General features: G+C 46.9%; 1 protein-coding gene across 2 annotated transcripts in view; it reads right to left on the bottom strand.

Annotated features, from left to right (window-relative positions):
• Window positions 1-260: 260 nt before the first annotated feature.
• Window positions 261-22,327, bottom strand: part of NUSAP1 (nucleolar and spindle associated protein 1) — a 71,609-nt gene continuing 49,542 nt past the window's right edge. The window contains exons 10-12 of one of the 2 annotated variants that reach the window (XM_073566749.1): window positions 21,399-21,515; window positions 13,529-13,631; window positions 261-628 (exon numbers count right to left, since the gene is read on the bottom strand). In XM_073566749.1, the coding sequence (XP_073422850.1) occupies window positions 541-628; window positions 13,529-13,631; window positions 21,399-21,515 (308 nt within the window). In that variant the 3' untranslated portion in view covers window positions 261-540. Of the gene's footprint in view, window positions 632-13,528; window positions 13,632-21,398; window positions 21,516-22,327 lie in introns of both variants that reach the window. The other variant, XM_073566750.1, reaches the window with a different exon arrangement.

Here is a 22,327-nt window from a genome sequence, read left to right as displayed (position 1 = left end):
TGTCTAAAGTTGGCTACAGGAGCTAACCAAATTCAATAATCTCGTGGTGGCAGGGAGATTTCTGCTGATTTATGACCACAAATCACAGCAAACTCAAAAGGGGCTGGGAAAGTCTGTAAATGCTAAATTTTCAATGAAGCACTAGTACAAAGATTTTTAGCCTTCAATAAATGCATGAGAGTATTAAACAAAAGTTTTGAGAGCTGACCCCTCCCTTAATCCCATAAAGTTTTTATTACTTTGTTAGTAAGAGTAGTATATAAAAATGTTCTGAGCTTTTAATTCCTGGGCTTGTATGGTAACAAATAGGGATACATTTACTGTAACCAGAAACAAGATTGCCACTTTCAGTATTCTTATAGAAGCCCCTTCTCCAATGCAAGATATAATTCTTTAGCACATTTCTAAAACTAGCCGCCTCATCTGAATATTAACATCCATTATAGCGCTACCGTAGTAAGCAAAAATGTTTGTTTTTAATATCTAACTTAGTAAAATACACTTTAGAACAAGAATTTTGAAAATCCGTAACTAAACTTTCTATGGGATGGCAACTCCTCTATGTGATCCAAATGTTTTCTCTCTCTTGCTCTTTCGGTCCTTCTCCAGTTCTTTACGCCGGGTATCTCTGCTAAAAGGGGAAAAAAAGTTATATGGGGAAAAAGTTTTTTTTCTTTTTTTGCCTTTTAAATTTGTGAAGTCAAACCTGAGTTTTTTCAACTGAACACATCAATTGGACAAGAAGTGCCATTCAGGAGCCCCCTTCATTATCTTTTTTAGGCAGTCTCTAAACACCAGAGTAACAAACGGCCCCTGTGAGAGTGCTGGTAGGCTATAGAAATACCAGTATTTTTCGCTTTATAAGATACACCCCCAAATTTAGTGAAGAAAAATAAAAAATTTTTTTTGTTAAATGGAGGTGTGTCTTACATGATTTGAAAGACCGACACTGCCATTATATGTCCGTCATCCTGGTATCTATATAACCCTCATCCTGGCACATTGCCCCCTTGTACTGGCACATCCAGGATGGAGGGGGGGGGGGTCACTATATGACCCCCTGCTGGCACTCACATGGCCCCCCCATCCCTATATTCCCCCCTGCTGTCATTCATACAGGCCCCCCCAATCCCTATATTCCCCCCTGCTGGCATGCACATGATAAAATAACAAACACTTAACTCACCTTCCGATGATGGCTCCTGCTTCCAGCATCCCCGTGGCTCTTCCTGTGTCTGTGCCGACATCCTCCTCCTCCTGCAAGGGTGCACGGCAGAAGCTGCTGTTATGAATAGGACGCCGAGGAGGATGGGAGGAACAGGCTAAGCCACCAGAAGACCAGAGAGGTTGGTAACTAAGCGGATTGCAGACCCCTGATCCTATCCGCACAACTAGCAGTAGCCGTGGAGCGTTCCTAGGGTGCCCTAGACGTTTCGTCATAGCCGGAGGACTAACTAAGCCTAAAGACAGAAAGGTGAAATCTAAACTGCTCCGGAGGAGATCCCCAAAAGGAATAGATAGCCCCCAAACATATTGTCGGTGAGACAAGATGAGACACAAACATTGGCAGAAAACAGACTGAGCAAACGGTGGGGCCCAAGCTGTCTACACAGGACAGAAAAGATACTGTCTGCAATCACACACAAAACCCTAAAAAAGTCCAACTCTTCTGATATGCAAAAAACCTGAGGTCACACGACCTCACCCCCACTAGATCAGCACTCTGGTATAAACTGGAAGCAAAGCAAAAAGATACTAACAACAGGGGACTGAACAAGCTGCAACATATGAAGCAGGGCCCAGCGCTGCCCCCCGCAAGGAGCACACTGAACCCTAGCAACAAAGCAGAAAGCCAAAAAAAAAAAAAAAAAAAAAAAAAAGCGAAACCAGATTAGATGCAAAGGATTTGCAAAAGAATCACTTAGCTGAACAATGCAGATCAGGCAAGGGACAAAAGAACTTCAAATACACGGGGGGGAAATCACCAGCAACCTCCAAGAGCAGCCAGCTCAATTATATGCTCCCAGCCAGTAATCCCAGGTTTCCAATTATCGTCGTCAGGTGGGGAACTTCCATCCACCTGGCCAGCTCCACTACTCTCAGCAACCACCAGAGGGAGCTTCGGCTCAGAACTCCGAGCAAGAGAATTCACAACGCTGCTCATTCAGGCAGTTCATTGTAGCTTCAGGACCTTGCGTCACGTGACCAATAGGACCTGCGGTCACGTGACTCAGTGCACACTGGGAGTCACGTGACCGCAGGTCCTGAAGCTACAATGTACTGCCTGAATGAGCAGCTCCTGCCACGCGCCCTCGCAGGAGGATATCGGCACATACACAGGAAGAGCCACGGGGAGCTGGAAGCACGGAGCTATCATCGGAAGGTGAATATAGTGACAGGGCGGGTGGGAGTGAAGGCTCATGTAATATGCACCGCTCCCCTGTCTACCAACTCGGCGTGGCTTCAGCACCGAGGTGATGGACATCGGGTGCAGTGAATATTACATGAGCCTAATGAGCAGGAGCACGTGACCACCCGCTGTCTCTGCCGCCCGCAGCCAGCCCTCCCCAGCCCCCTGACACCATGCCAGAGCCGCCCCCTTCCCTACTCTATAGCACAGCAGCACACAGATTTGGATTATAAGACGCACCCCCCATTGGGGGAACAAGAGTGCGTCTTATAATCTGAAAAATACGGTACATTTGGGTCTTCAGAGGGGGAATCATTGGAGATGGGCAATAACAGGATTTTTGGTTACTCACTGTAAAATCTGTATCTCGGAGCCTTCATTGGGGGACAGGAAACCATGGGTGAATGCTGCTGCCACTAGGAGGCTCATGCTATGCACAAAAAAAGCTGGCTCCTCCGCAGTGTACACAGATAATAGACTCGGGACGACGACTGTTTTTTAGCCTGGATCATGGTCTGAATGACCTGATCTGAAAACCGGACGCTTTCGGAACCGCGGTTTCAGCAACTACGCCGTTAAATCAAGCGACCAAGAATTCTGGTGGCAGATTGGTCCTTGGTCTTCCAGGAGGCATCCACGAATAGAATGACTATCTCTGCGAACCAAGCAGAATGACTGGCACCCCTTCCGCCTTGATCTTCAATAGCCTTGGAAGAAGGGGGAGGGGAGTAAACAGATCGGGAAAAACAAAATGTGACCAGGGTATTGCCAGAGCGTCAGCACCCACCACGAGATGATCGTGGGACCTGTTAACTTACAGTGGAACCTTCCTGTTCAGCCGGGACGCCATGAGATCCACATCCGGAGTACCCCATCGAAGGCAAATTTGATGGAAGACTTCCTGATGTAAAGACCACTCTCCCACCGCAAGGCCCTCACTGCTGCGAAAGTTGGCGTACCGATTGTCCATGCCGGAGATATGTACTGCAGATATTGCTGAAACCATCGCCTCTGCCCAAAGGGTAGTGTTGGATACCTCGGCCATCGCCAAGGAACTCAGGATTCTTCCCTGGTGATTGACATATGCCACTGCTGTGGCATTGTCCATTTGAACTCTGATTGGCAGCCCCGTAAGAAGCCTTTCCCAGTGGCGGAGGGACAGAAGCATGGCCGTCATCTCGAGGATGTTGATTGGCAGAGAAGATTCCTCTGCCGACCAGCGACCTTGAACAGACTGGTCGTGAAAGACCGCACCTCAGTTAAGAAGGCCATCGTCACCACCTTGCCAGTGAACCGGAAGGAAGAACCAACCCAGGAAGATGAGAGGAGATGACAGCCACCACTTGAGAGATCGTTTGACTCGGCAGGAGAGCCGATCAAGAGAGAGAACAGACTTGTTCCACTGAGATGGGATGGCTTGCTGAAGCGATCTTGAATGGAATTGCGCAAAAGGAATCGCTGCCAACTCTGCCACCATCCTTCCCATTACCACCATGGTCGAGTGGAAGGAAGCAGAGGACCCTGCAGAGAGCAAACCTCCTGCTGGAGGATTGCCCACTTCTCTTTGGGAAGAAAAACCCTAGTCTGGCGGGTGTTAAACAGCATGCCTAGAAAAATGAGGTGTCGAATCGGTGACAAGACTGTTCCTTGTTGATTAGCCATCCAAATCGGGATAGGGCATCTAGAACGATGGACAGACTTTCCTGGGCCTGATAAAAAGACGGAGCCTTGATAAGGAGGTCGTCGAGGTACGGGATGAGCACTAGACCTCTGATCCGCAAAATGGCCACTAACACTTCCGTGATTTGAGAAAATCGTGGGAACAGTTGCAAGCTCGAACGGAAGGGCGACAAAGTGAAAATGGTCTTGCCACATCGGAAAACACAGGAATCTCTGATGCCCTGGGAAGATTGGACAGGGAGGTAGGCATCCTGGATGTCTATGGAGCAGAAGAACTCCTGTGACTCCATGGAAGCAATTACTGATCGAAGGGACTCAATTCTGAAATGTTGCAGACGGACCATTTTGTTCAATTACTTCAGATCCAGGATGGGTCAAACCGCATCCTTCTTTGGCACAAAAAATAGATTTGAATAAAACCCTGTGAAATGTTCCTGGTCTGGGACAGTAACAATCACACCTGAACTGAGAAGGGAGGCAATCGACGCAAAGATCCGCAGAACCAGAGAGGCATCTCTTGAAGGGCGAGATTCGTAGAATCGATCTCTGGACCTCAAAACCAAATCTATTTTCTATCCTGAGGATACAACCTCCCTGACCCATGTGTCCTCTACCGAGGTGAGCCAGACATCTTTGAAAAACCGGAGACAAGCCGCACAGCCTGAGAAATTCCCTGGAATCTGGAGAGGAGTCATGCAGAGTGCATTTGTTTTGAGGTAGGCCTAGACAGGTAAGCATCTCTGCCTTTTTTCAGTCATTTTTGTATATTTTTGGAGGATTTTGTAAGTCCTTTTTTTTTGTCAGTGAGAGGAGTCATGCAGAGGAAGATCTGCCAGGTCTAGGTCTGGTGGATCTACCCTGCGCATTACAGGAAGGCCAGGAGGGTGTGGGTTCAAAAGAAGCCCTTTTCCCATCCTGGCAAGCCTGTGGCCTTCTCTTGGCAGGAAAAATCCTCTGTTGCAGAGAAGCAGACAGAAGGACCAAAACCTACGCTTCAGAGAAGGTCGGCAAGGTTTAGACTGAGGAAGGAGGGAGCTCGTCCCTCTGGTGGCCTCCTTAATAATTTGGTCCAACTTGGAGCCAAATAGACAGGAACCCTGGAAAGGCAAGCTGGGAAGGGGACTTTTTTGAAGTCCACCTGCCACACCTTAAGCAAAATAGTCTGCCGGATGGCCACAATATTGCTGTACACCTGAGCTGCGCATGAAGCGGCCTCCAGGGTGGCGGATACCATGTACTTTCCTGTATGAGAAATCTGGTCCGCTAGGTAGGTCAATTCCTCCGGTCGGGCTCCAGAAAGAATGCCCTGATGGAGTTGTTTAGCCAATGCAGCTATGGACTTTGTGCCCTGCCTTTGCTACCACCTGGGTGTCAATGTAGAAGCGGCAACTTCAAAGGCAGACTTAGCAAAATACTCTGATACTGTCCATTGAAGTCCTTGAGAGATGCACCATTCGTAAGGGGGAAGACTGTGTTGGTGGATACTCTGGAAACTGTAGGGTCCACAGTTGGAGAAGCGGTCCAGTTTGCTGTGAGCTCAGGGGTGAAGGGATATAGGATGCAGAGACTCTTCCCTCTTTGGAAGCGTCTGGTCGGGAATTCCAGTTCTCTGGAAGGTACTTCATTAATTTCTCTGTGTGTGCCAAAGACCTTGGGAGCTGGTCTCGACCGTCTAAACGAAACCGCCTGTTCTACGGGTTCCGTAGCGGTATCCGTAATGTTAAAGGTCTGATTGACCGCCACAGTGAGGCTCTTGACCATGTCTCGCATATTAGAGGCCTGGTCAGAATCCAGGTCCGAGTCAGGAGAGGAAGACAGCTGGGAAATTCCAGTGGGAAAGACAGAGGGAGAAGGAGCTAGAAAGACGCTCCTGACTGGATCTCTTATGGCCGATGTTGGTTGGCACAGCCAGTGAGTTCTGTGATCCGCTAGTAATGGCGGAGGCAGGAAGAGGCAACCTGTCAAGGACACCAAGGTTTGTGAAACCTTGGTGAGGTCTGCCACAGATTGTGATAGAGAAGTAGCCCATACTGGGATAGGATCACCATTCTCTCCTGGGACAGTAGGCACAGGTGGGCTGCTGCAGCCCTGACAGAGAAAGCTTGCAATTACATGAAGAGCAGGCAAAGTGCCTGACAAGAGCAGAGGAAGAAGAGGCAAGAGCGCTCTCCTCTAGGATTAGGCATGATAAGGAGCAGATCCACTAACTGATGCCAGAAGGTTAGTGAACAGAAAGATATGAGCTGGAGAGAGTGTCAGTTTGCAGAGCAGAGATACTCACAGCAAAATGGCGGTCCTGAAAACAAAACAAAAAAAAACTGCTACTAGGCTGTAGTCCAGGAGACAAGCAGGACTGCAGGGCAACTGCAGGAGAAGCAGGTCCTGCCAAGATGAGCCACCTTCCGGGTACAGATGCCGAAAAATGGCGACCGCAGAGAGGAAGAGGTCTGGCAGTGCCAAGAAAACATGCGAAGATTCCGTGCTGCAGAGAGAGGTGGTGGTGTAGACTGAAAAAGCCGGCTCAATGAGGCCGGAAGGAGGGGCGGAACTAACCGCCAGAGCAAGAGGCAGATGAAAACTCCTTTGATGGAGACAGGAGGAGTGCTTGGAGCTAATCGCTGAAGCCAGGAAGAGGAGGTGTCAACAACGGGCAGGAGAAAAACCCACCTGAAAACAACTGGGGGTAGGGCCAAATGCATGAATTAGGCCGGGGAGAAACCGGGGCCTAGATTAAGAACAGTGGCCGAAAACGCATGGGAGGCAGTGCGGAGGCCCAAAAACATGTTGGTGAGGCAGCCTGCACCATCAATCAGCAAGGAGTTAAGTGAAAAGAGGGAAATAAAGTGCACCACTGTTAAGAATCTGAGGATTGCTGCAGCAATAACAGAGTGAGGGAATCAGAGGACTCCTGATGTGCTGAACCATCTCTGAGCTTATCCTTCAAATCTTCTTCTTTGTTATCTTCATTACCTGAATCTTCTTCACTTGAGTCTTCCCCTCGTCACCTCTGGAGAAATCTGATGCAGAGAAGTAAAAGATGTACCTTTCCATCCATGAAATCTTTCACAGACGTCCAAACCTCTTGGGGATGTGGGACGTCCATGATTCCTGAAACAGGCTCTGGTGGGCGAGTGGGCAGGATATGGAGCCAGAACCGATGTTCGGATCACCTAAACACTCTTCATGTGTTACAGGTTGGGATCCTGCTGGATAGACATATGAGGATACGGGGTGGCAGTACAAGCCGTACTCAGTCTCTACGTGGAAGTACAATGTGACTTTTCACACTGCATCCCTCCAGAGGCAAGGAGAAAGATCCATCTGAAAAATAGACATTACTGGAAAAGGACAAAAACCGAGGCAGATACAGGTCTTGTAAAAGACCCATGTCCACTTCCTACTGACACCAACCTAAAACTGATCAAGCTAGTGCCAGTTGATGAGGCGTACACTGCCGAGGAGGAGATAACGTTTTTTGTTCATAGTGCCAGCAGCATACACCCATGATTTCCTGTGTCCCCCAGTGAAACGATAGAGAAATTAGAAATGTTTCACATTGTTTGTGCCCCACTCTGCTAACCCCCTGTCACATTTCAAAATGTTAGTGGAGTTTGCTGGGCCTGGTGTAAAAAGCAAGGATTTTTGTGTGTACTCACCGTAAAATTCTTTTCTCCGAGCCAATCATTGAGGGACACAGGACCATGGGTGTTATGCTTCTGCCACTAGGAGGACACCAAGCAAATACACAAAGAAAATTGGCTCCTCCTCCGCAGTATACACCCTCTGCTGGCTCTATCCTGAACCAGTTTGGTGCTAAAGCAGTAGGAGTTCACAGATGGCCAACAAATAATGCAACATGTCAAAAACACAAAGGACAACCACAAGCCAACAAGCTAACAGGGTGGGTGCTGTGTCCCCCAATGATTGACTTGGAGAAAAGGATTTTACGGCGAGTACACACAAAAATCCCTGTTTCTCCTTCGCCTCATTGGGGAACACAGGACCATGGGACATCCTAAAGCAGTCCCTGGGTGGGAAACAGCACAACAGCTGAAACCTTAACTACCCAGTGATAAATCTGGTCTACAGATGCGCTACTGTCGATTACAGAACTTGTCTGCCAAGAGCAGCATCTGAATATGCTTGAGAATGAATGTTGTAGAACTTAACGAACGTGTGAAGACAGGACCAAGTTTCAGCCATGCAGACTTGCTGTACTAACGCCTGGTGCCGAAAGGCCAAGGAAGCTCACCACTGACCGAATGGAGTTTGCCATGAGCCTCTCCAGCGAGGGTGACCTCTGACATGGTAAGCTTCGTGAAGTGCAGAGCGGAGCTATCTGGCTATTGTAGCTTTTTAAGCAGGTAGGCTTTTGATATGTCGCTCTGGAAACAAAGAGAGGGAATCCGATTTGCGGAAAGGCGCTGTTCTGGAAATGTATTTCCTGAGTACTTTCACCAAATCCAAAGTGCGGAGAGCCTTCTCAGTACGATGACCCGGAGCTGAGCAGAACGAGGGCAAGACTGTCTTCATACAGATGAAGAGAGGAAACGACCTTAGACAAGCAGGCCGGAAACGTCCTTAACACCACCTTGCCCTGGTGAAAGACCAGAAATGGAGGTTTGCAAGACAAAGCCGCCAAATATGAGACCCGCCTGCTGGACGTTACTGCCACGAGAAAGGCAACTTTCCAAGAAAGAAGGGTGAGTGGTATGTCCCGCAGGAGTTTGAAGGGAGCCACTTGTAAGGCATCTGAGACCAGATTAAGATCCCAAGGCTCCGAAGGCATCTTGTAGGGAAGAACAAGGTGCGGCACTCCCTGTATGAAGGTCTTAACCTGAGATTTGGAAGGTATTTTTCGCTGGAACAGGATGGAAAGCATTTGAGAGAAGACCGTGCCAGGCTTGAATCAAATCCTGCTTTGAGTAACTCCAACATAGACAAAATAGCAAACACAAGTGGGGAACATCCGTGGTTTTTTTTTTTTTTTTTTACACCAAGAGAAAAAGGGTCTTCCCAAATATGATGGTAAATACGCCTGAAGGTAAATTTCCGGGCGTTGATGATGATCGTGGATGCTACTTGTCGCGAGCAACCGGCCTGGGCTAGGTTCCAGCATTCAATGCCCAGGCCTTTAAGCTCAGCACTCTCGAGTCCTGGCGGTAAATGGGCCCCTGAGAGAGGAGGCCTGGGCGGTCCAGGGAACGCCGGCAACTAGTTGCACTAGTTCCGTGCACCACACTCGGCGTGGCCAGTGTGGTTCCACGATAATCACCAGGATACCCTCCTCCTTGATCTTTTGAATGACGCTTGGGATAAGTGGAAGCGGCCGAAAAATATAAGGGAGGCGAAGGTGATGGCACTGAAGCACCAGCGCTTCTGATCCGATGGCTAATGAATCTCGGGAGCGAGCAACGAATGCCGGAACTTCGGCGTTTAGCCTGAAGGCTATGAGATCCACATCCGGAGTACCCTAGCGCTGACAAATGTGTTGAAAAAAAAGCTTCCGGATGAAGGGACCACTCTCTCGAGGCTTGACCTTGACTGCTGAGAGAATCTGCTGCCCAATTCTCTACTTCCGGGATATGAACTGCCAAAAAGGCTGAATGGTGAGTCTTGACCCACCGCAGAATGTATGCTACTTTGAGCATCACTTTTCTGCTCCATGTGCCCCCACCTTGCCATTAATGTACGTCCCCACCGTGGTGTTGTCCGACTGGATCGAATGGGCCAGCCAAAAGTAGATGGAAACAATGAAGGGCCATCCTGATTGCCCGAATCTCGAAAATATTGATCGGGAGATGTGACTCCTGAATGGACCAGCATCCCTGGGCAGAGTGGGACAAAAAAAAGAAAAAAAAAAAAAAACCACGCACCCCAACCAGTGGACCGGAAGAAACGTTGTTCCTTGATCCAGTGACGATGTTGACATCCACCGCCTGAGACACCGCTTAATCCAGGGGAATAGTCGAAAACGGCGGTCCAGGGGGGCTGGGTTAACGTCCCACACCGACGGCAATGCCTCAGTAGAGGACGGAGATGAAGTTGGATAAACGGTACTGCCTCGATCGACACCAGTTTGAGAGAGAGAGCAGAGTGGACATGACAGCAACCATGACCGAGGGTGAACACTGGGGCAGTGGCGAGATCGAAGGGCAAGGCCGTGAACCGAAAAGGTCAGTCTCCGATTGGCCTGAGAAGACTGGAATATGGATACGCGTCCCTGATGTGACCGACGCGAGGTATTCCCCCATTTCCAATGAGGAGATAAACAGAATGGAGAGATTTGATTCTGAAATGACATACTTTGACAAGCTTGTTTAACAGCTTTAGGTCTAGGTTCAGATTTATTCGAACCCACGCATGCACAGCGGATTAGCAGTCCATCGCCTTAACCACTCGGCCACCTCGTCCTTGATAAAATGGAACTGCACGCGCCTCTGTCCTCGAAAGACGCAACTGGAAGAAGCGTGTTGGCGGGGAAGACGCAAATTCTATTTTTGTGTCCGGGGGACACCAGATCTCTGACCCCTTGTTCTTGAACGACCGCCAGTGGGACCTGTCAAAAGAAGCGCAGACAGCCACCTACCCTGCCTGTGTCTTCCGGATATCGGAGTCATACCGCAGAAAACATGCGGGAAGAGGGACCCCTGGATCTGGACAGAGAGGGCCTGTGTCTCCAGGAATGAGGGCTTGAATGCCAGTTTGAGGATCCCTATCCCTGCGCGGGGAAATTAGAGATTTCCTGGAAGCGGAGTCTGCTCGCCACTCCCGGAGCCCTAGGGGCTCTCCTGATGGTAACGACGTTAGCAGCTGCAAGTGTGACACAGTTAGCCGCATCATGCACAGCATAATCTCCGGCTGGGGCAAACTGGTAAGCGAGACACTGACCGCCTAGGGAGGTAGGTTAATGTCTTGACCAGACTTAGCTAGAGCTTCTACCCGGGCTACCATAGGTCTCGCCACCAGGGGGAGGCAAAGGAAGTAAAGAATGCTGCTCCGGCAGCCTCAGAGACAGACCGAGCAAGATTGTCTGTCGGTCAGTGGGGTTTTAATGGAAGAGCCGTCAGTCAGAGACAGGAGAGATTTGCAAGTGAGCAGTGACATGTGGAGCCACTGCGGGGGACTGAGTCCGCTCCTTTCTTAGAGTAGGTGGCTTCAGGCGGCATTTGCCCTGGGAATCGCCAGTCTGGGCAACTTCTATGCCTCTGAACAATGTCCGTAACTCAGAGTGGTTAGCAAAAAACCCTGTGAGGATGTTTGGTCCTATAGAAAGACACAACGTGGTCCAGACTGCTGCGTCTACTATCAGGATTTTATTAACCTCGTCAATGAGAGAATCTAGAGACTACTGGTAGTCTAGCGAGTCCGGGACTACGGCCACATCAGACTCGTATTGTGAGCAGTGTAAGCAGCAAGCCCCTGGTGAGCGGAAGCATGAAGCAGAGTCAGAGGACACCGAGGCATGAGAATGTCAGGGGGAACGATTTCTAGAAGATTGTGTATCTTCTGCCGCAGTCCGGTCCCTGTCCGAGGATAACTCTCGTGAGGCGGAAGAATCTATCGCCTTGGCCAGAGAGGCCATGTACTGTACCAGAGACGAGGCCTATTAGGGCGGACTAGACCCACTAGGGTAGGCATTAGCAGGGGGCTCCTGTACGCATAAGGGGTCGCAGGCTGTACAGATTGCCTACATTACGTGCTGTACATGAGGCATACCACTGTGTTTTAACAGACTTCTTAGATGTCTTGAATGAGACATATTGCACATCTTTTGATGCTGCGGGGAATGGGTTAAGAGCTGTGTACCAGCTTACCCAGGTCCTGAGTCCGTGCACCAGAGAAGGTAGTGAAATCATGTAGTCACACTGCGCAGGAGCTAGGATGATGTTTGGGAGTTGCACGTTGCCTTGGATTAGCGCTGTCCTCAGCGCTGAATGTCGCAGCCGCTTCCGTGCCAGCTTGTGAGGCGGTCGTGGGGTGTGCAAGATGGCCAACGAGCGACTCGGGGGAGCTTCTCGTTCTGTGCGAGATGCGCCAAGAAAGTGGGAGGAGCTGACATCGCACGTGCGGGGTTTCGGGCTGCGGCCTAATGTAGACCGAAGCCGGGGTGCTCAATTTTCGGCACCGGCCGACGCAAGAAGGGGTCACATATCGCGCCCCTTCCCCTGCTGCAGGATGAACCCCCTTATGCCAGCGCCACTCCCAGAAGTGGGGGGCTGTGAACAAGACGGCGCTTCTCGTGAGAAACAAGAAGCGCCAGCAGAATGTGGCCGCAGCGCTGCTCGCTCAGAGCGAAAGGCGCTTAAGGTAGGTGGAACTTGGCCTATCCCGGTCAGAAGCCGGGGGCTAAATTTTCGGCCACGGCGGCGGTAGCGGGGCAGCAGCGCTATCGTGGCAATGAGCGATGACGTCGGCAGCTGGCGGTTTGGTCCACATAATCCCCCCTGGGGACCTGGACATGTGAGAGGACCATCGGAGGAGCCCCCATCTCCCCCTGCCAACCTCAGGTGCGGCGCTGCTGAAAGGGGATGCAGCAGAGCCGGGTGGGTGCCAAGGGCAGCATTCATCAGGGCCTGGTTGTGGGCCGCACAGATCCTCCTCAATCCACCTTCCCTTTGATAAGGAGGTGGAGAGGTCTCGTTTGCCTCCAGTCACTATCCACTTTCGGGCAGTGGTGGTGCAGTGGGGCCGCACGGACGCCACATGGAGCCTCTGCATGTTACCTGATGTAATTTTTCTTGTCAGGAGTGGTGAGGCAAGCTGGAATTTCCGGCTGAAGAACCTGGCTCCAGAAGGGGGTACTTGGGGGCGACACCCCAAGTTCCCGTCAGTTGGTGATGTGGGGAGAGCGGAACCATTGAAGGGAGCCGTCACCCCTAAGGAGAGCCCAGGCCGGCGTTGACGTTGCAGGAGGGGATACGGGGAGACGACACTCCGTGTGCCCGCCTGTTGATGATTTTGGGATATCGGGACCTTGAAAGGCCCCGTCGCCCCTTCAATCCGTAGAAAGAAAAAAAAAGGTAAAAATGGAGAAGCTAAAATAATAACGTTGGGGCCTGAAGCCAGACCCTAGTGCCTCCTACAGACACTAAGCAAGAACTGGTTCATGACAGAGCCAGCAGAGGATGTATACTGCGGAGGAGGAGCCAATTTTCTTTGTGTATTTGCTTAGTGTCCTGGCAGCAGCATAACACCCATGGTCCTGTGTCCCCCAATGAGGCGAAGGAGAAACACCAAAAGTTGCAAACTTGTCACTGACAGCCCATCCCTAACAACCAAATCAGTATCAATACCTACCCACCACTTGTAGAAAAGAGCTTATGCCCACCTCACCAGGTACACTAAATTCTGACAACCAGTATTTGCTGCATGACTTCTACAAGACATCAAGGGTTTCTACCATTCATTTCTAGGTTTAAAGGTTCCCTCAAATACCTGGTTGGAAGATGAGGCTGTTTATAGGTATTCTTCAATATGGACGACTTGCTCTGGACTGCATCTGTGTTTTCTTTAGTATCTCGCCAAGGCTTCAGCTTGCCTTTTAAAAAAAATAAATAATTTTACATTTGAGACTGAAGATAATTCATATATACTTTCTACTTTATGTCAAAGGGTGGAAAGTGGCTGAAATAGTAGGCACAAAACAAATTTTGGCCAAAAAAAGGAAGAGAAATCAAAATAAAATAATCTTTAATGTAAATTAATCTAAGAACATGATTTAAAGGGAATCTGTCACCCATCTTTAGTGACATTATGTAAAGATATCACCCAATTATGCGTCCCATAAGGATTCTATTGGAGTAAAATAACAGATTAATCCAGCTCACCGCACTGCCTTGCTGGTAGGATCCAAATCCTGCGCACGGATTTGACTAGGCAGTCAATCAATAATAGAAAAAAGGGAAGAAAGTTCCAGCGCTAGGAATGGAAAATTAAAAATCCATTTTATTGTGCCTATGCATATTAAAATTCCAGCAGGTACAGCATATCAGTCGGATGACTGCAGAACAACGCGTTTCGACGAAACGCGTTGTTCTGCAGTCATCCGACTGATATGCTGTACCTGCTGGAATTTTAATATGCATAGGCACAATAAAATGGATTTTTAATTTTCCATTCCTAGCACTGGAACTTTCTTCCCTTTTTTCTAATAAGGATTCTATTAGTACTTTTGATTCCCCCCAACCCCGCACCTTTGATGCATAAATCCCTTTTTTTATCTTGGTGGAGATGTATGGCAATCGCAGCGGCCCGGTCCGATGAGCGGGGCTTATTCGCCTTCTCCTCCCCCCCCCCTGAACACAATCTTCATCTGTGAATATCACAGATGCCGTAGTTTTCACTGCGCTTGTGCATTGAAAAGGCCTCCGGCGCTTGCGCAGTATGCTTTGCCCAACTGTGGCGAATAAGCCCCGCCCATCGGACCGGACTGCGGCGATTTCCACACATCTCCACCAAGATGAAAAAGGTATTTATGCATCAAAGGTGCGGGGTCGGGGGTAATCAAAAGTCCTAATAGAATCCTTATGGGACCCACAATTGGGTGATATCTTACATGATATCACTAAAAATGGGTGACAGATTCCCTTCAAAAAGCAAAAATGCCAAATAGGGGACGCTACTAAGTCATACAACTAATACTATAATTATATCAAATATTATAATATAACCAAAAAGGATACAGTATTCATCAGATAATGTTAAGTCCAGTGACTTTCAGGCCTTGCTATACATCTCTAACATTGAAACTCAATGTTAGATCCAATGGGGTAAAAAGGTACAAGATCTACTGAATGTACAGTTAGGTCCATATATATTTGGACAGAGACAACATTTTTCTAATTTTGGTTCTAGACAATATCACAATGAATTTTACACAAAACAATTCAGATGCAGGTGAAGTTCAGAATTTCAGCTTTCATTTGAGGGTATCCACATTAAAATTGGATGAAGGGTTTAGGAGTTTCAGCTCCTTAACATGTGCGACCTTGTTTTTAAAGGGACAAAAAGTAATTGGACAATTGACTCCAAGGCTATTTCATGGACAGGTGTGGGCAATCCCTTCGTTAGGTCATTCTCAATTAAGCAGATAAAAGGCCTGGAGTTGATTTGAGGTGTGGTGCTTGCATTTGGAAGGTTTTGCTGTGAAGGAAACATGTGGTCAAAGGAGCTCTCCATGCAGGTGAAACAAGCCATCCTTAAGCTGCAAAAACAGAAAAAACCCATCTGAGAAATTGCTACAACATTAGGAGTGGCAAAATCTACAGTTTGGTACATCCTGAGAACGAAAGAAAGCACTGGTGAACTCATCAATGCAGAAAGACCCTGGGCGATCACAGATGATCGCAGAATAATATCCATGGTGAAGAGAAACCCCTTCACAACAGTCAACCAAGTGAACAACACTTTCCAGGAGGTAGGCGTATCAATATCCAAATCTACCATAAAGAGAAGACTGCATTAAAGTAAATACAGAGGGTTCACTGCATGGTGCAAGCCACTCATAAGCATCAAGAATCAAAAGGCTAGACTGGACTTTGCTAAAAAAACATCTAAAAAAGCCAGCACAGTTCTGGAAGAACATTCTTTGGACAGATGAAACCAAGATCAACCTTTACCAGAATGATGGAAAGAGAAAAGTATGGCGAAGGCGTGGTACAGCTCATGATCCAAAGCATACCACATCATCTGTAAAACAAGGCGGAGGAAGTGTGATGGCTTGGGCATACATGGCTGCCAGTGGCACTGGGTCACTAGTGTTTATTGATGATGTGACACATGACAGAAGCAGCCAAATGAATTCTGAGGTATTCAGAGCCATACTATGTGCTCAGATCCACCCAAATGCAGCCAAACTGATTGGCTTTGTGTTTTGGGTCATTGTCCATCTGTAGTATGAAACGATGACCAAAGCAACCCAGGAGTTTATTAAAGCAAAGAAGTGGAATATTCTTGAATGGCCGAGTCAGTCACCTGATCTCAACCCAATTGAGAATGCATTTCACTTGTTAAAGACTAAACTTCAGACAGAAAGGCCCACAAACAAACAGCAACTGAAAACCACCGCAGTGAAGGCCTGGCAGAGCATCAAAAAGGAGGAAACAGAGTGTCTGGTGATGTCTATGAGTTCATGACTTCAGGCAGTAACATTGCCAACAAAGGGTTTTCAACCAAGTACTAGAAATGAACATTTTATTTACAATTATTTAATCTGTCCAATTACTTTTGGTTAAAAACAGGATGGCACAAGTTTTTTTTTTAATCAGATTGTTATAATGAAAATGTTAATAAAAACTAATAGGTGAAAAACAACTGTATCACCATCCATCCCACCCTCCCCCCCACCCACATCCCCAGCCTGGTCCACAAAAGAAATAAGAAAATTATACAGAAAAGCACAAACCTTATGAAAATATAAAATACATGCACATAGACACAGTGGATAACAATGTCGACCAAAATCAGCTATTTAGACGAATAGGTTCGCTGCCGATAGACCCGGGATGTCCAGCCAACCAGCCCAAATTTGCTCAAAAGTATTCGGTTGTCCCCTCTTAAAGTATATGGCTTTTTCTCTATAAAGTATATACCGTATTTTTCGCTTTGTAAGACGCACTTTTTTCCCCCCAAATTTGGGGGCAAAATAGGGGTGCGTCTTACAATGCAAACATACGTTTTTTTGTGCTGCCACTGCGGGTGTCCGATACTTGCCGCCACCGCACTGGGTCCTCCGGGTGCTGCCGCCGCGCTGGGTCCCTCGGGTGCCTGCCGCCGCCGTCGGGCTCTGTCCCGTGCTGCGTGGGGGGCTCTGCCGTCCCATCCATGCCTGTGCGGTGGCTTGCTTCCTGGAAAATGGCCGCCGCGCAAGCGCAGATGGAGATCTCGCATTGAAATCTCGGGAGATGAGATTTCAGCGCGAGATCTCCATCTGCGCTTGCGCGGCGGCCATTTTCCAGGAAGCAAGCCACCGCACAGGCATGGATGGAACGGCAGAGCCCCCCACGCAGCACGGGACAGAGCCCGACGGCGGCGGCAGGCACCGGGGGACCCAGCGCGGCGGCGGCAGCACCCGAAGGACCCAGTGCGGCGGCGGCAGCACCCGAAGGACCCAGCGCGGGGGGCGGCAGCTCCCCGGGGACAGAGTGGGCGACAGCACCCCGGGGACAGAGTGGGCGACAGCACCCCGGGGACAGAGTGGGCGACAGCACCCCGGGGACAGACCAGTAAGCAATAAGACGCCTGGATTATAAGAAGCACCACCATTTTATTAAAAAAACATTTTTTCCTATTTTTCTCCTCAAAATTTGGGGTGCATCTTATAAGTCGGAGCGTCTTATAAAGCGAAAAATACGGTAGTTTAATTTATTAATATATTCTGTCCGAGATGGCACCTTGTCTGAAATCCAATGGTATGCTATCAGTTTCCTAGCAGAATAAAGCATTCTGGCAACTGCGGTTTGAAGGTATTCATCACCCTCCACATAACCCTAGACACAGACAACGGGGTCTCGCGGGATATCCTGTCCTGTAGTCACGTGAATCAAATTAAGGACCAGAATCCAAAATACCTGCAAGCAGGGGCACGTCCACAACATATGCACGATATCAGCATTCTCGTGCGCACATTTAGGGCACTGCGAATCCGTCCTCATCCCCATATCAAATAACCATTTAGGGGTTCTATAAACTCTATAAAGAATATACAGTTGGGACAAACGATTGGGTTCAGTAAGAGACAGCCTGGGGACCATCTGCAGAATAGATTCCCATTGTTTAGCGGGCCCCAAAAAGTTGTCAAGGTCTTCAATCGAGGCCCTGGTGTGTGAGGAGTATAACAAGTCTCCAAAATTCTCAAAATACCTGGTGTGTCATTGAAAAGTTGCCCACCCACATCCCGAAGGTCGGCTATAAACGAGGACCCCCGCTGTGCTGAAGTTATAACCGAGAGCAAATGACCCACACTCTCCGCATTTTCAAAATATTCAACTGACTGAAACATACGTTTTCGTTTCGCAATTTCTAGTGTCATTTTAGTCACCTTCAACTGTGCCTCTTTTAGCCTTTTCTGAGTGGCGAGAGTGAACCGCATGGAGAGCCTTTTCCGCATCCTCCAGCTCATGAAGTATAAGCTGAAATTCTGTTCTGGAATTGGATTTAAGCGTTGAAATCTCACGTATATACAGTACATGCCCTGCAGGTATGCCTTCAGAGTTTCCCCAACAGTCAAACTAGATGCTGAACCCAAATTAAACCTGAGATATTCCTGTATCTCAAAGCTAAAGCTATCATTCTTATCCACTAGCTGCAGCCAAAACGGATTAAGTCGCCATAACGGTTTAGTTTTCAATCTATTATTCCTCCCCCTTGATTATAATGGACATGGGCGAGTGATCCGACACTGTTCTCGGCAAATAATTAACGTCTAAAATTTTTCTCAGCATCAAATCATCACCCACTGCCAAATCAATGCGTGACACTGAGACAAAGGTAGAGGAGAAGCATGAATATTGGTAGATATCAGGATTACGACTTCTCCATATGTCAGTCAGGGCTAGCTCCTGTAACAAAACTGCGAAAGGTGTACAATTACCTCTGTCCCAGTGAGAGTCCAAAACATTATTAAAATCTCCCACCACCATATAAGGGACCCCCGGAAAGTCTCTCAACATGGTATGAATTTTATATATAACTTTGCTACTATATGGCAGGGGGATGTATATAGAAATGAGTATCATTATCTCGGCAAAGAGTTTGCAGAATAAAAAGACAAATTGCCCCTCCATGTCCACCACCACCTGACTGCATGTAAACTGGGTACCTGTACAGACCAGTATGCTAACTCCCCGGGAGTATTGAGAGTATGTGGAATCATACCCATGTTGTACCCACCTCTTATTTAATATATCAAGTGTCTCAGGAGTAAGATGCGACTCTTGTAAGCATATACGGTAACATTTGGCTTCTGATCCATTATAAAGGAAAATATGGCCTGTTTTTTTACTGGGGACTTTAGCCCTCTAACATTCCAGCTAAGTATTTTAACGTCACCCATTCTCAAGTCGATGTACAGTCGGTGCCAATATCCACCATGTCATAGTAGAACTCACATTGTTGTGCACAGAAGTTACATAGGACTCAACAAACCCATAGAACCCCCCCCCAGAACTCTCCCCAACATATCCCCCGGAAGTCAAGGGTATTTCAAACAAGGGCGATGTTATTCCCTTCCACATTAGTCAATGGGCGTTTCACTTCCTAACTGCTGCCCACACATAACAGGATGAGTCCCCACAGCACATGGCAACCATCTATAGCAAAATGACAACATGTCAAGCAGTTTCCTACAACAGAACCGAAAGTCAAGACACCAGACAGCGCAGAAGTGACCAAAGTAGCAAATACATCATCAGCCGCATTCCCGGTCAGGGTGGCACATGTTAAGGAGCTGAAACTCCTAAACCCTTCATCCAATTTTAATGTGGATACCCTCAAATGAAAGCTGAAAGTCTGAACTTCAACTGCATCTGAATTGTTTTGTTTAAAATTCATTGTGGTAATGTCTAGAACCAAAATTAGAAAAATGTTGTCTCTGTCCAAATATATATGGACAAAACTGTATATTCATGGACTCCGTGAGTAATCAAATCTGTCAGAGATCCAATACAAAGTTCTAATGAAGAATGTGTTAGAAAAATTAATCTAATGAATAGGTGCAATTCAATAAAGGAACTATATCATTAAGTAATGCCAGTGATTGCAACTCCCCTCAACAGTGAAATCATACCTTATGGTGCCGAGGAGTGAATATCCAAGAATAAAACTCAATGATGACTAGTGCAGCATCCCCTCACCCTGATGTGCATTTCAACACCTGCTTCTTCTTTCCTAACTTATCCTTCACTGGAGGCTGTATTTGATTATTCACATATTACTCACGACATACCTTTTCTATTGCCAGTAGATTTTATTATAACTTTGCAACTCCTTAACACTAAAACTTAATGTTAGATTCAGTGGGGGTATTTAGAGTCTCATGGTATAGCAAGGTCTGAATAGACAGACACTGGACTTAACATTATCTGACGAATACTGACTCCTTTTTGGTTATATTATAATAGTTGATTTTGCATGCTTAGCATGAATTGTATGAACATAAAAAAAAGTTAATTTTTTTATTACTGCAATTCCAAAATAAAATGCTGTAATAAGTGATCAAAATGTCATATCTATCCCAAAATGTTATATAAAAAAAAAAAAAAAAAAAAGCCATCATGCAACTCCATTGACCGAAAAGGTTATGGGTCTTGGAAAATGGTGACAACCCTCCAAACTTTTTTTTTTTTGCATACTGTTTTTTTTCCTTAGTGGTAAAAAAGATAAAAAAAAAAAAAATCAAAAGAAAAAAAACCAACTTTATGTTTGGTATTGCCATAATCATACTGATGAGCAAAGTAATATAATACAGGGTCATTTTTATGACAAAATGTACACTGGAAAACAATTCCCATGTCAGAACTGCGTTTTTCCCCCCCTTCACATTCTCCCCACTTAGGCTGGTTTCACATTAGCGTTTTTTAGAGCAGCGCATCGTGCACGTCCATGCGCCCCTATGTTTAACATGGGGGCGCATGGTCTAGCGTTTGCATGCGTTTTCAAGCGTTTTGTAGTGTACGCCTAGGCGTGCCGGACGCAACCTGTTGCATTTTTGGTCCATCCAACCTGTGCCAAAAAAACGAATGCGCACGCTTGCGCATGGAACGCGCCCCCCCCCCCCCAAAAAAAATCAGTCTATGGGAACGCAGGCGTGCGCATGGATATGCGCACGCCTGCGTTTAAAATCGCATGCTTTAAGGGTTAATATGGCTAGAAACTGGTTAAAACGCATGCGCCTAAAAAAACGCATGCAAAACGCATCATGCGGTTTTTGCATGCGTTTCTATTGCGCACGAAGCGCAGTGCTAAAAACGCTAATGTGAAACTAGCCTTAGAATTTTTTTTGTTCACATTTTCCAGCACACTGTGTGGTAAAATGAACGGTGGCATTCAAAAGGTACAAATTGTCGCACAAAAAACAAGCTCTCATATGTTTATGTGGTCAGAAAAATAAGAGAATTGTGGCTCTGGGAAAAAGGGAGGAAAAAAACTGCAAAAGTGGAAATTGGACCCGTTGTTAAGGGTTAAAACAAAATCTGCAACGCAACACAACACCGATATAATCTGCAACACAACACCAATATAATCTGCCACCCATCTACCACTGTGCAAGTTGATGGACATATTACATTAGTAATTCAGAAACACTCACCTTTGTGTGGCTGATAACCAAGAGGTCGTGACAAGCTTGCCTGGAGGTCAAATTTCATCTTTTTGCTATTATTTGGAGTTGCTATATTTTCAGCAGTAAACTTGAAAGGTGTGATGGCTAAATCCAAAAGAAAGGACTCAAAATAAAACAATGTTCTACATATTTCCCAAAGTTGTCAGGTTCAGGTATGAAATGAGCCATTTCTTAATTATTTTGACCTCCTGAATTCAATTCTGACAATGAATATTTTTAGTTGGCTCTTGTTTCTATGATATCAAAGCGTTTACCTTTTACATATAATACATAAACATTACAGTACTTTGAAACATTAGTTTTGCAAACATAATGCAGAATATTTTGCCATACCAATTTTTGGATATTTAGAGGAAACTGAGCAAAAATTCCAATAAGTAAAACCTGTCTAAACACTATTGAAAACCGTTCCAGAAAATTGCACTACAAAAATGTGGTCCTCATTCAGCGACAACTTTTTTTTTGGTTGTCTCTTGTACTCCTGCATCGACCCTCGATGACCTTTTATCTGACCCCCAGGCAGATTCCTAGGGACTGCAGGCTTAGGCCAGCAGTTGTATTTTGATGGCCCTTGGCCCATAAATTTCTTCTTGCACTGAGCATGCACATGCAGTGTTCACTACTGAGTCACATACAATGAAAGATTACGTCCTGACACCAGTGCCAGGAAAGTTTGTGGGCGGAGTTATCGCACAATTTGTACGGCTCCCAAAGTAATGTATAAAATAACAAATGGCCCTTGGAAGGAAAAAAAAAAAAAAAAAAAAAAATTCTCCACCCCTGTACTAAGCCAAGAAATACTAAAAACTGTATACCTTACACAGAGAGCATGTATTAACCCCTTTCTGACCTTGGACATACTATTCCGTCCATGTGCCCATGGATGGAATAGTACG

This window comes from Dendrobates tinctorius, unplaced genomic scaffold (assembly GCF_039654945.1).
Source record: "Dendrobates tinctorius isolate UK_male_01 unplaced genomic scaffold, ASM3965494v1 ptg000019l, whole genome shotgun sequence".
In the NCBI taxonomy this organism is placed as follows: domain Eukaryota; kingdom Metazoa; phylum Chordata; class Amphibia; order Anura; family Dendrobatidae; genus Dendrobates; species Dendrobates tinctorius.
This window is presented reverse-complemented; position numbering and strand designations above follow the sequence as displayed.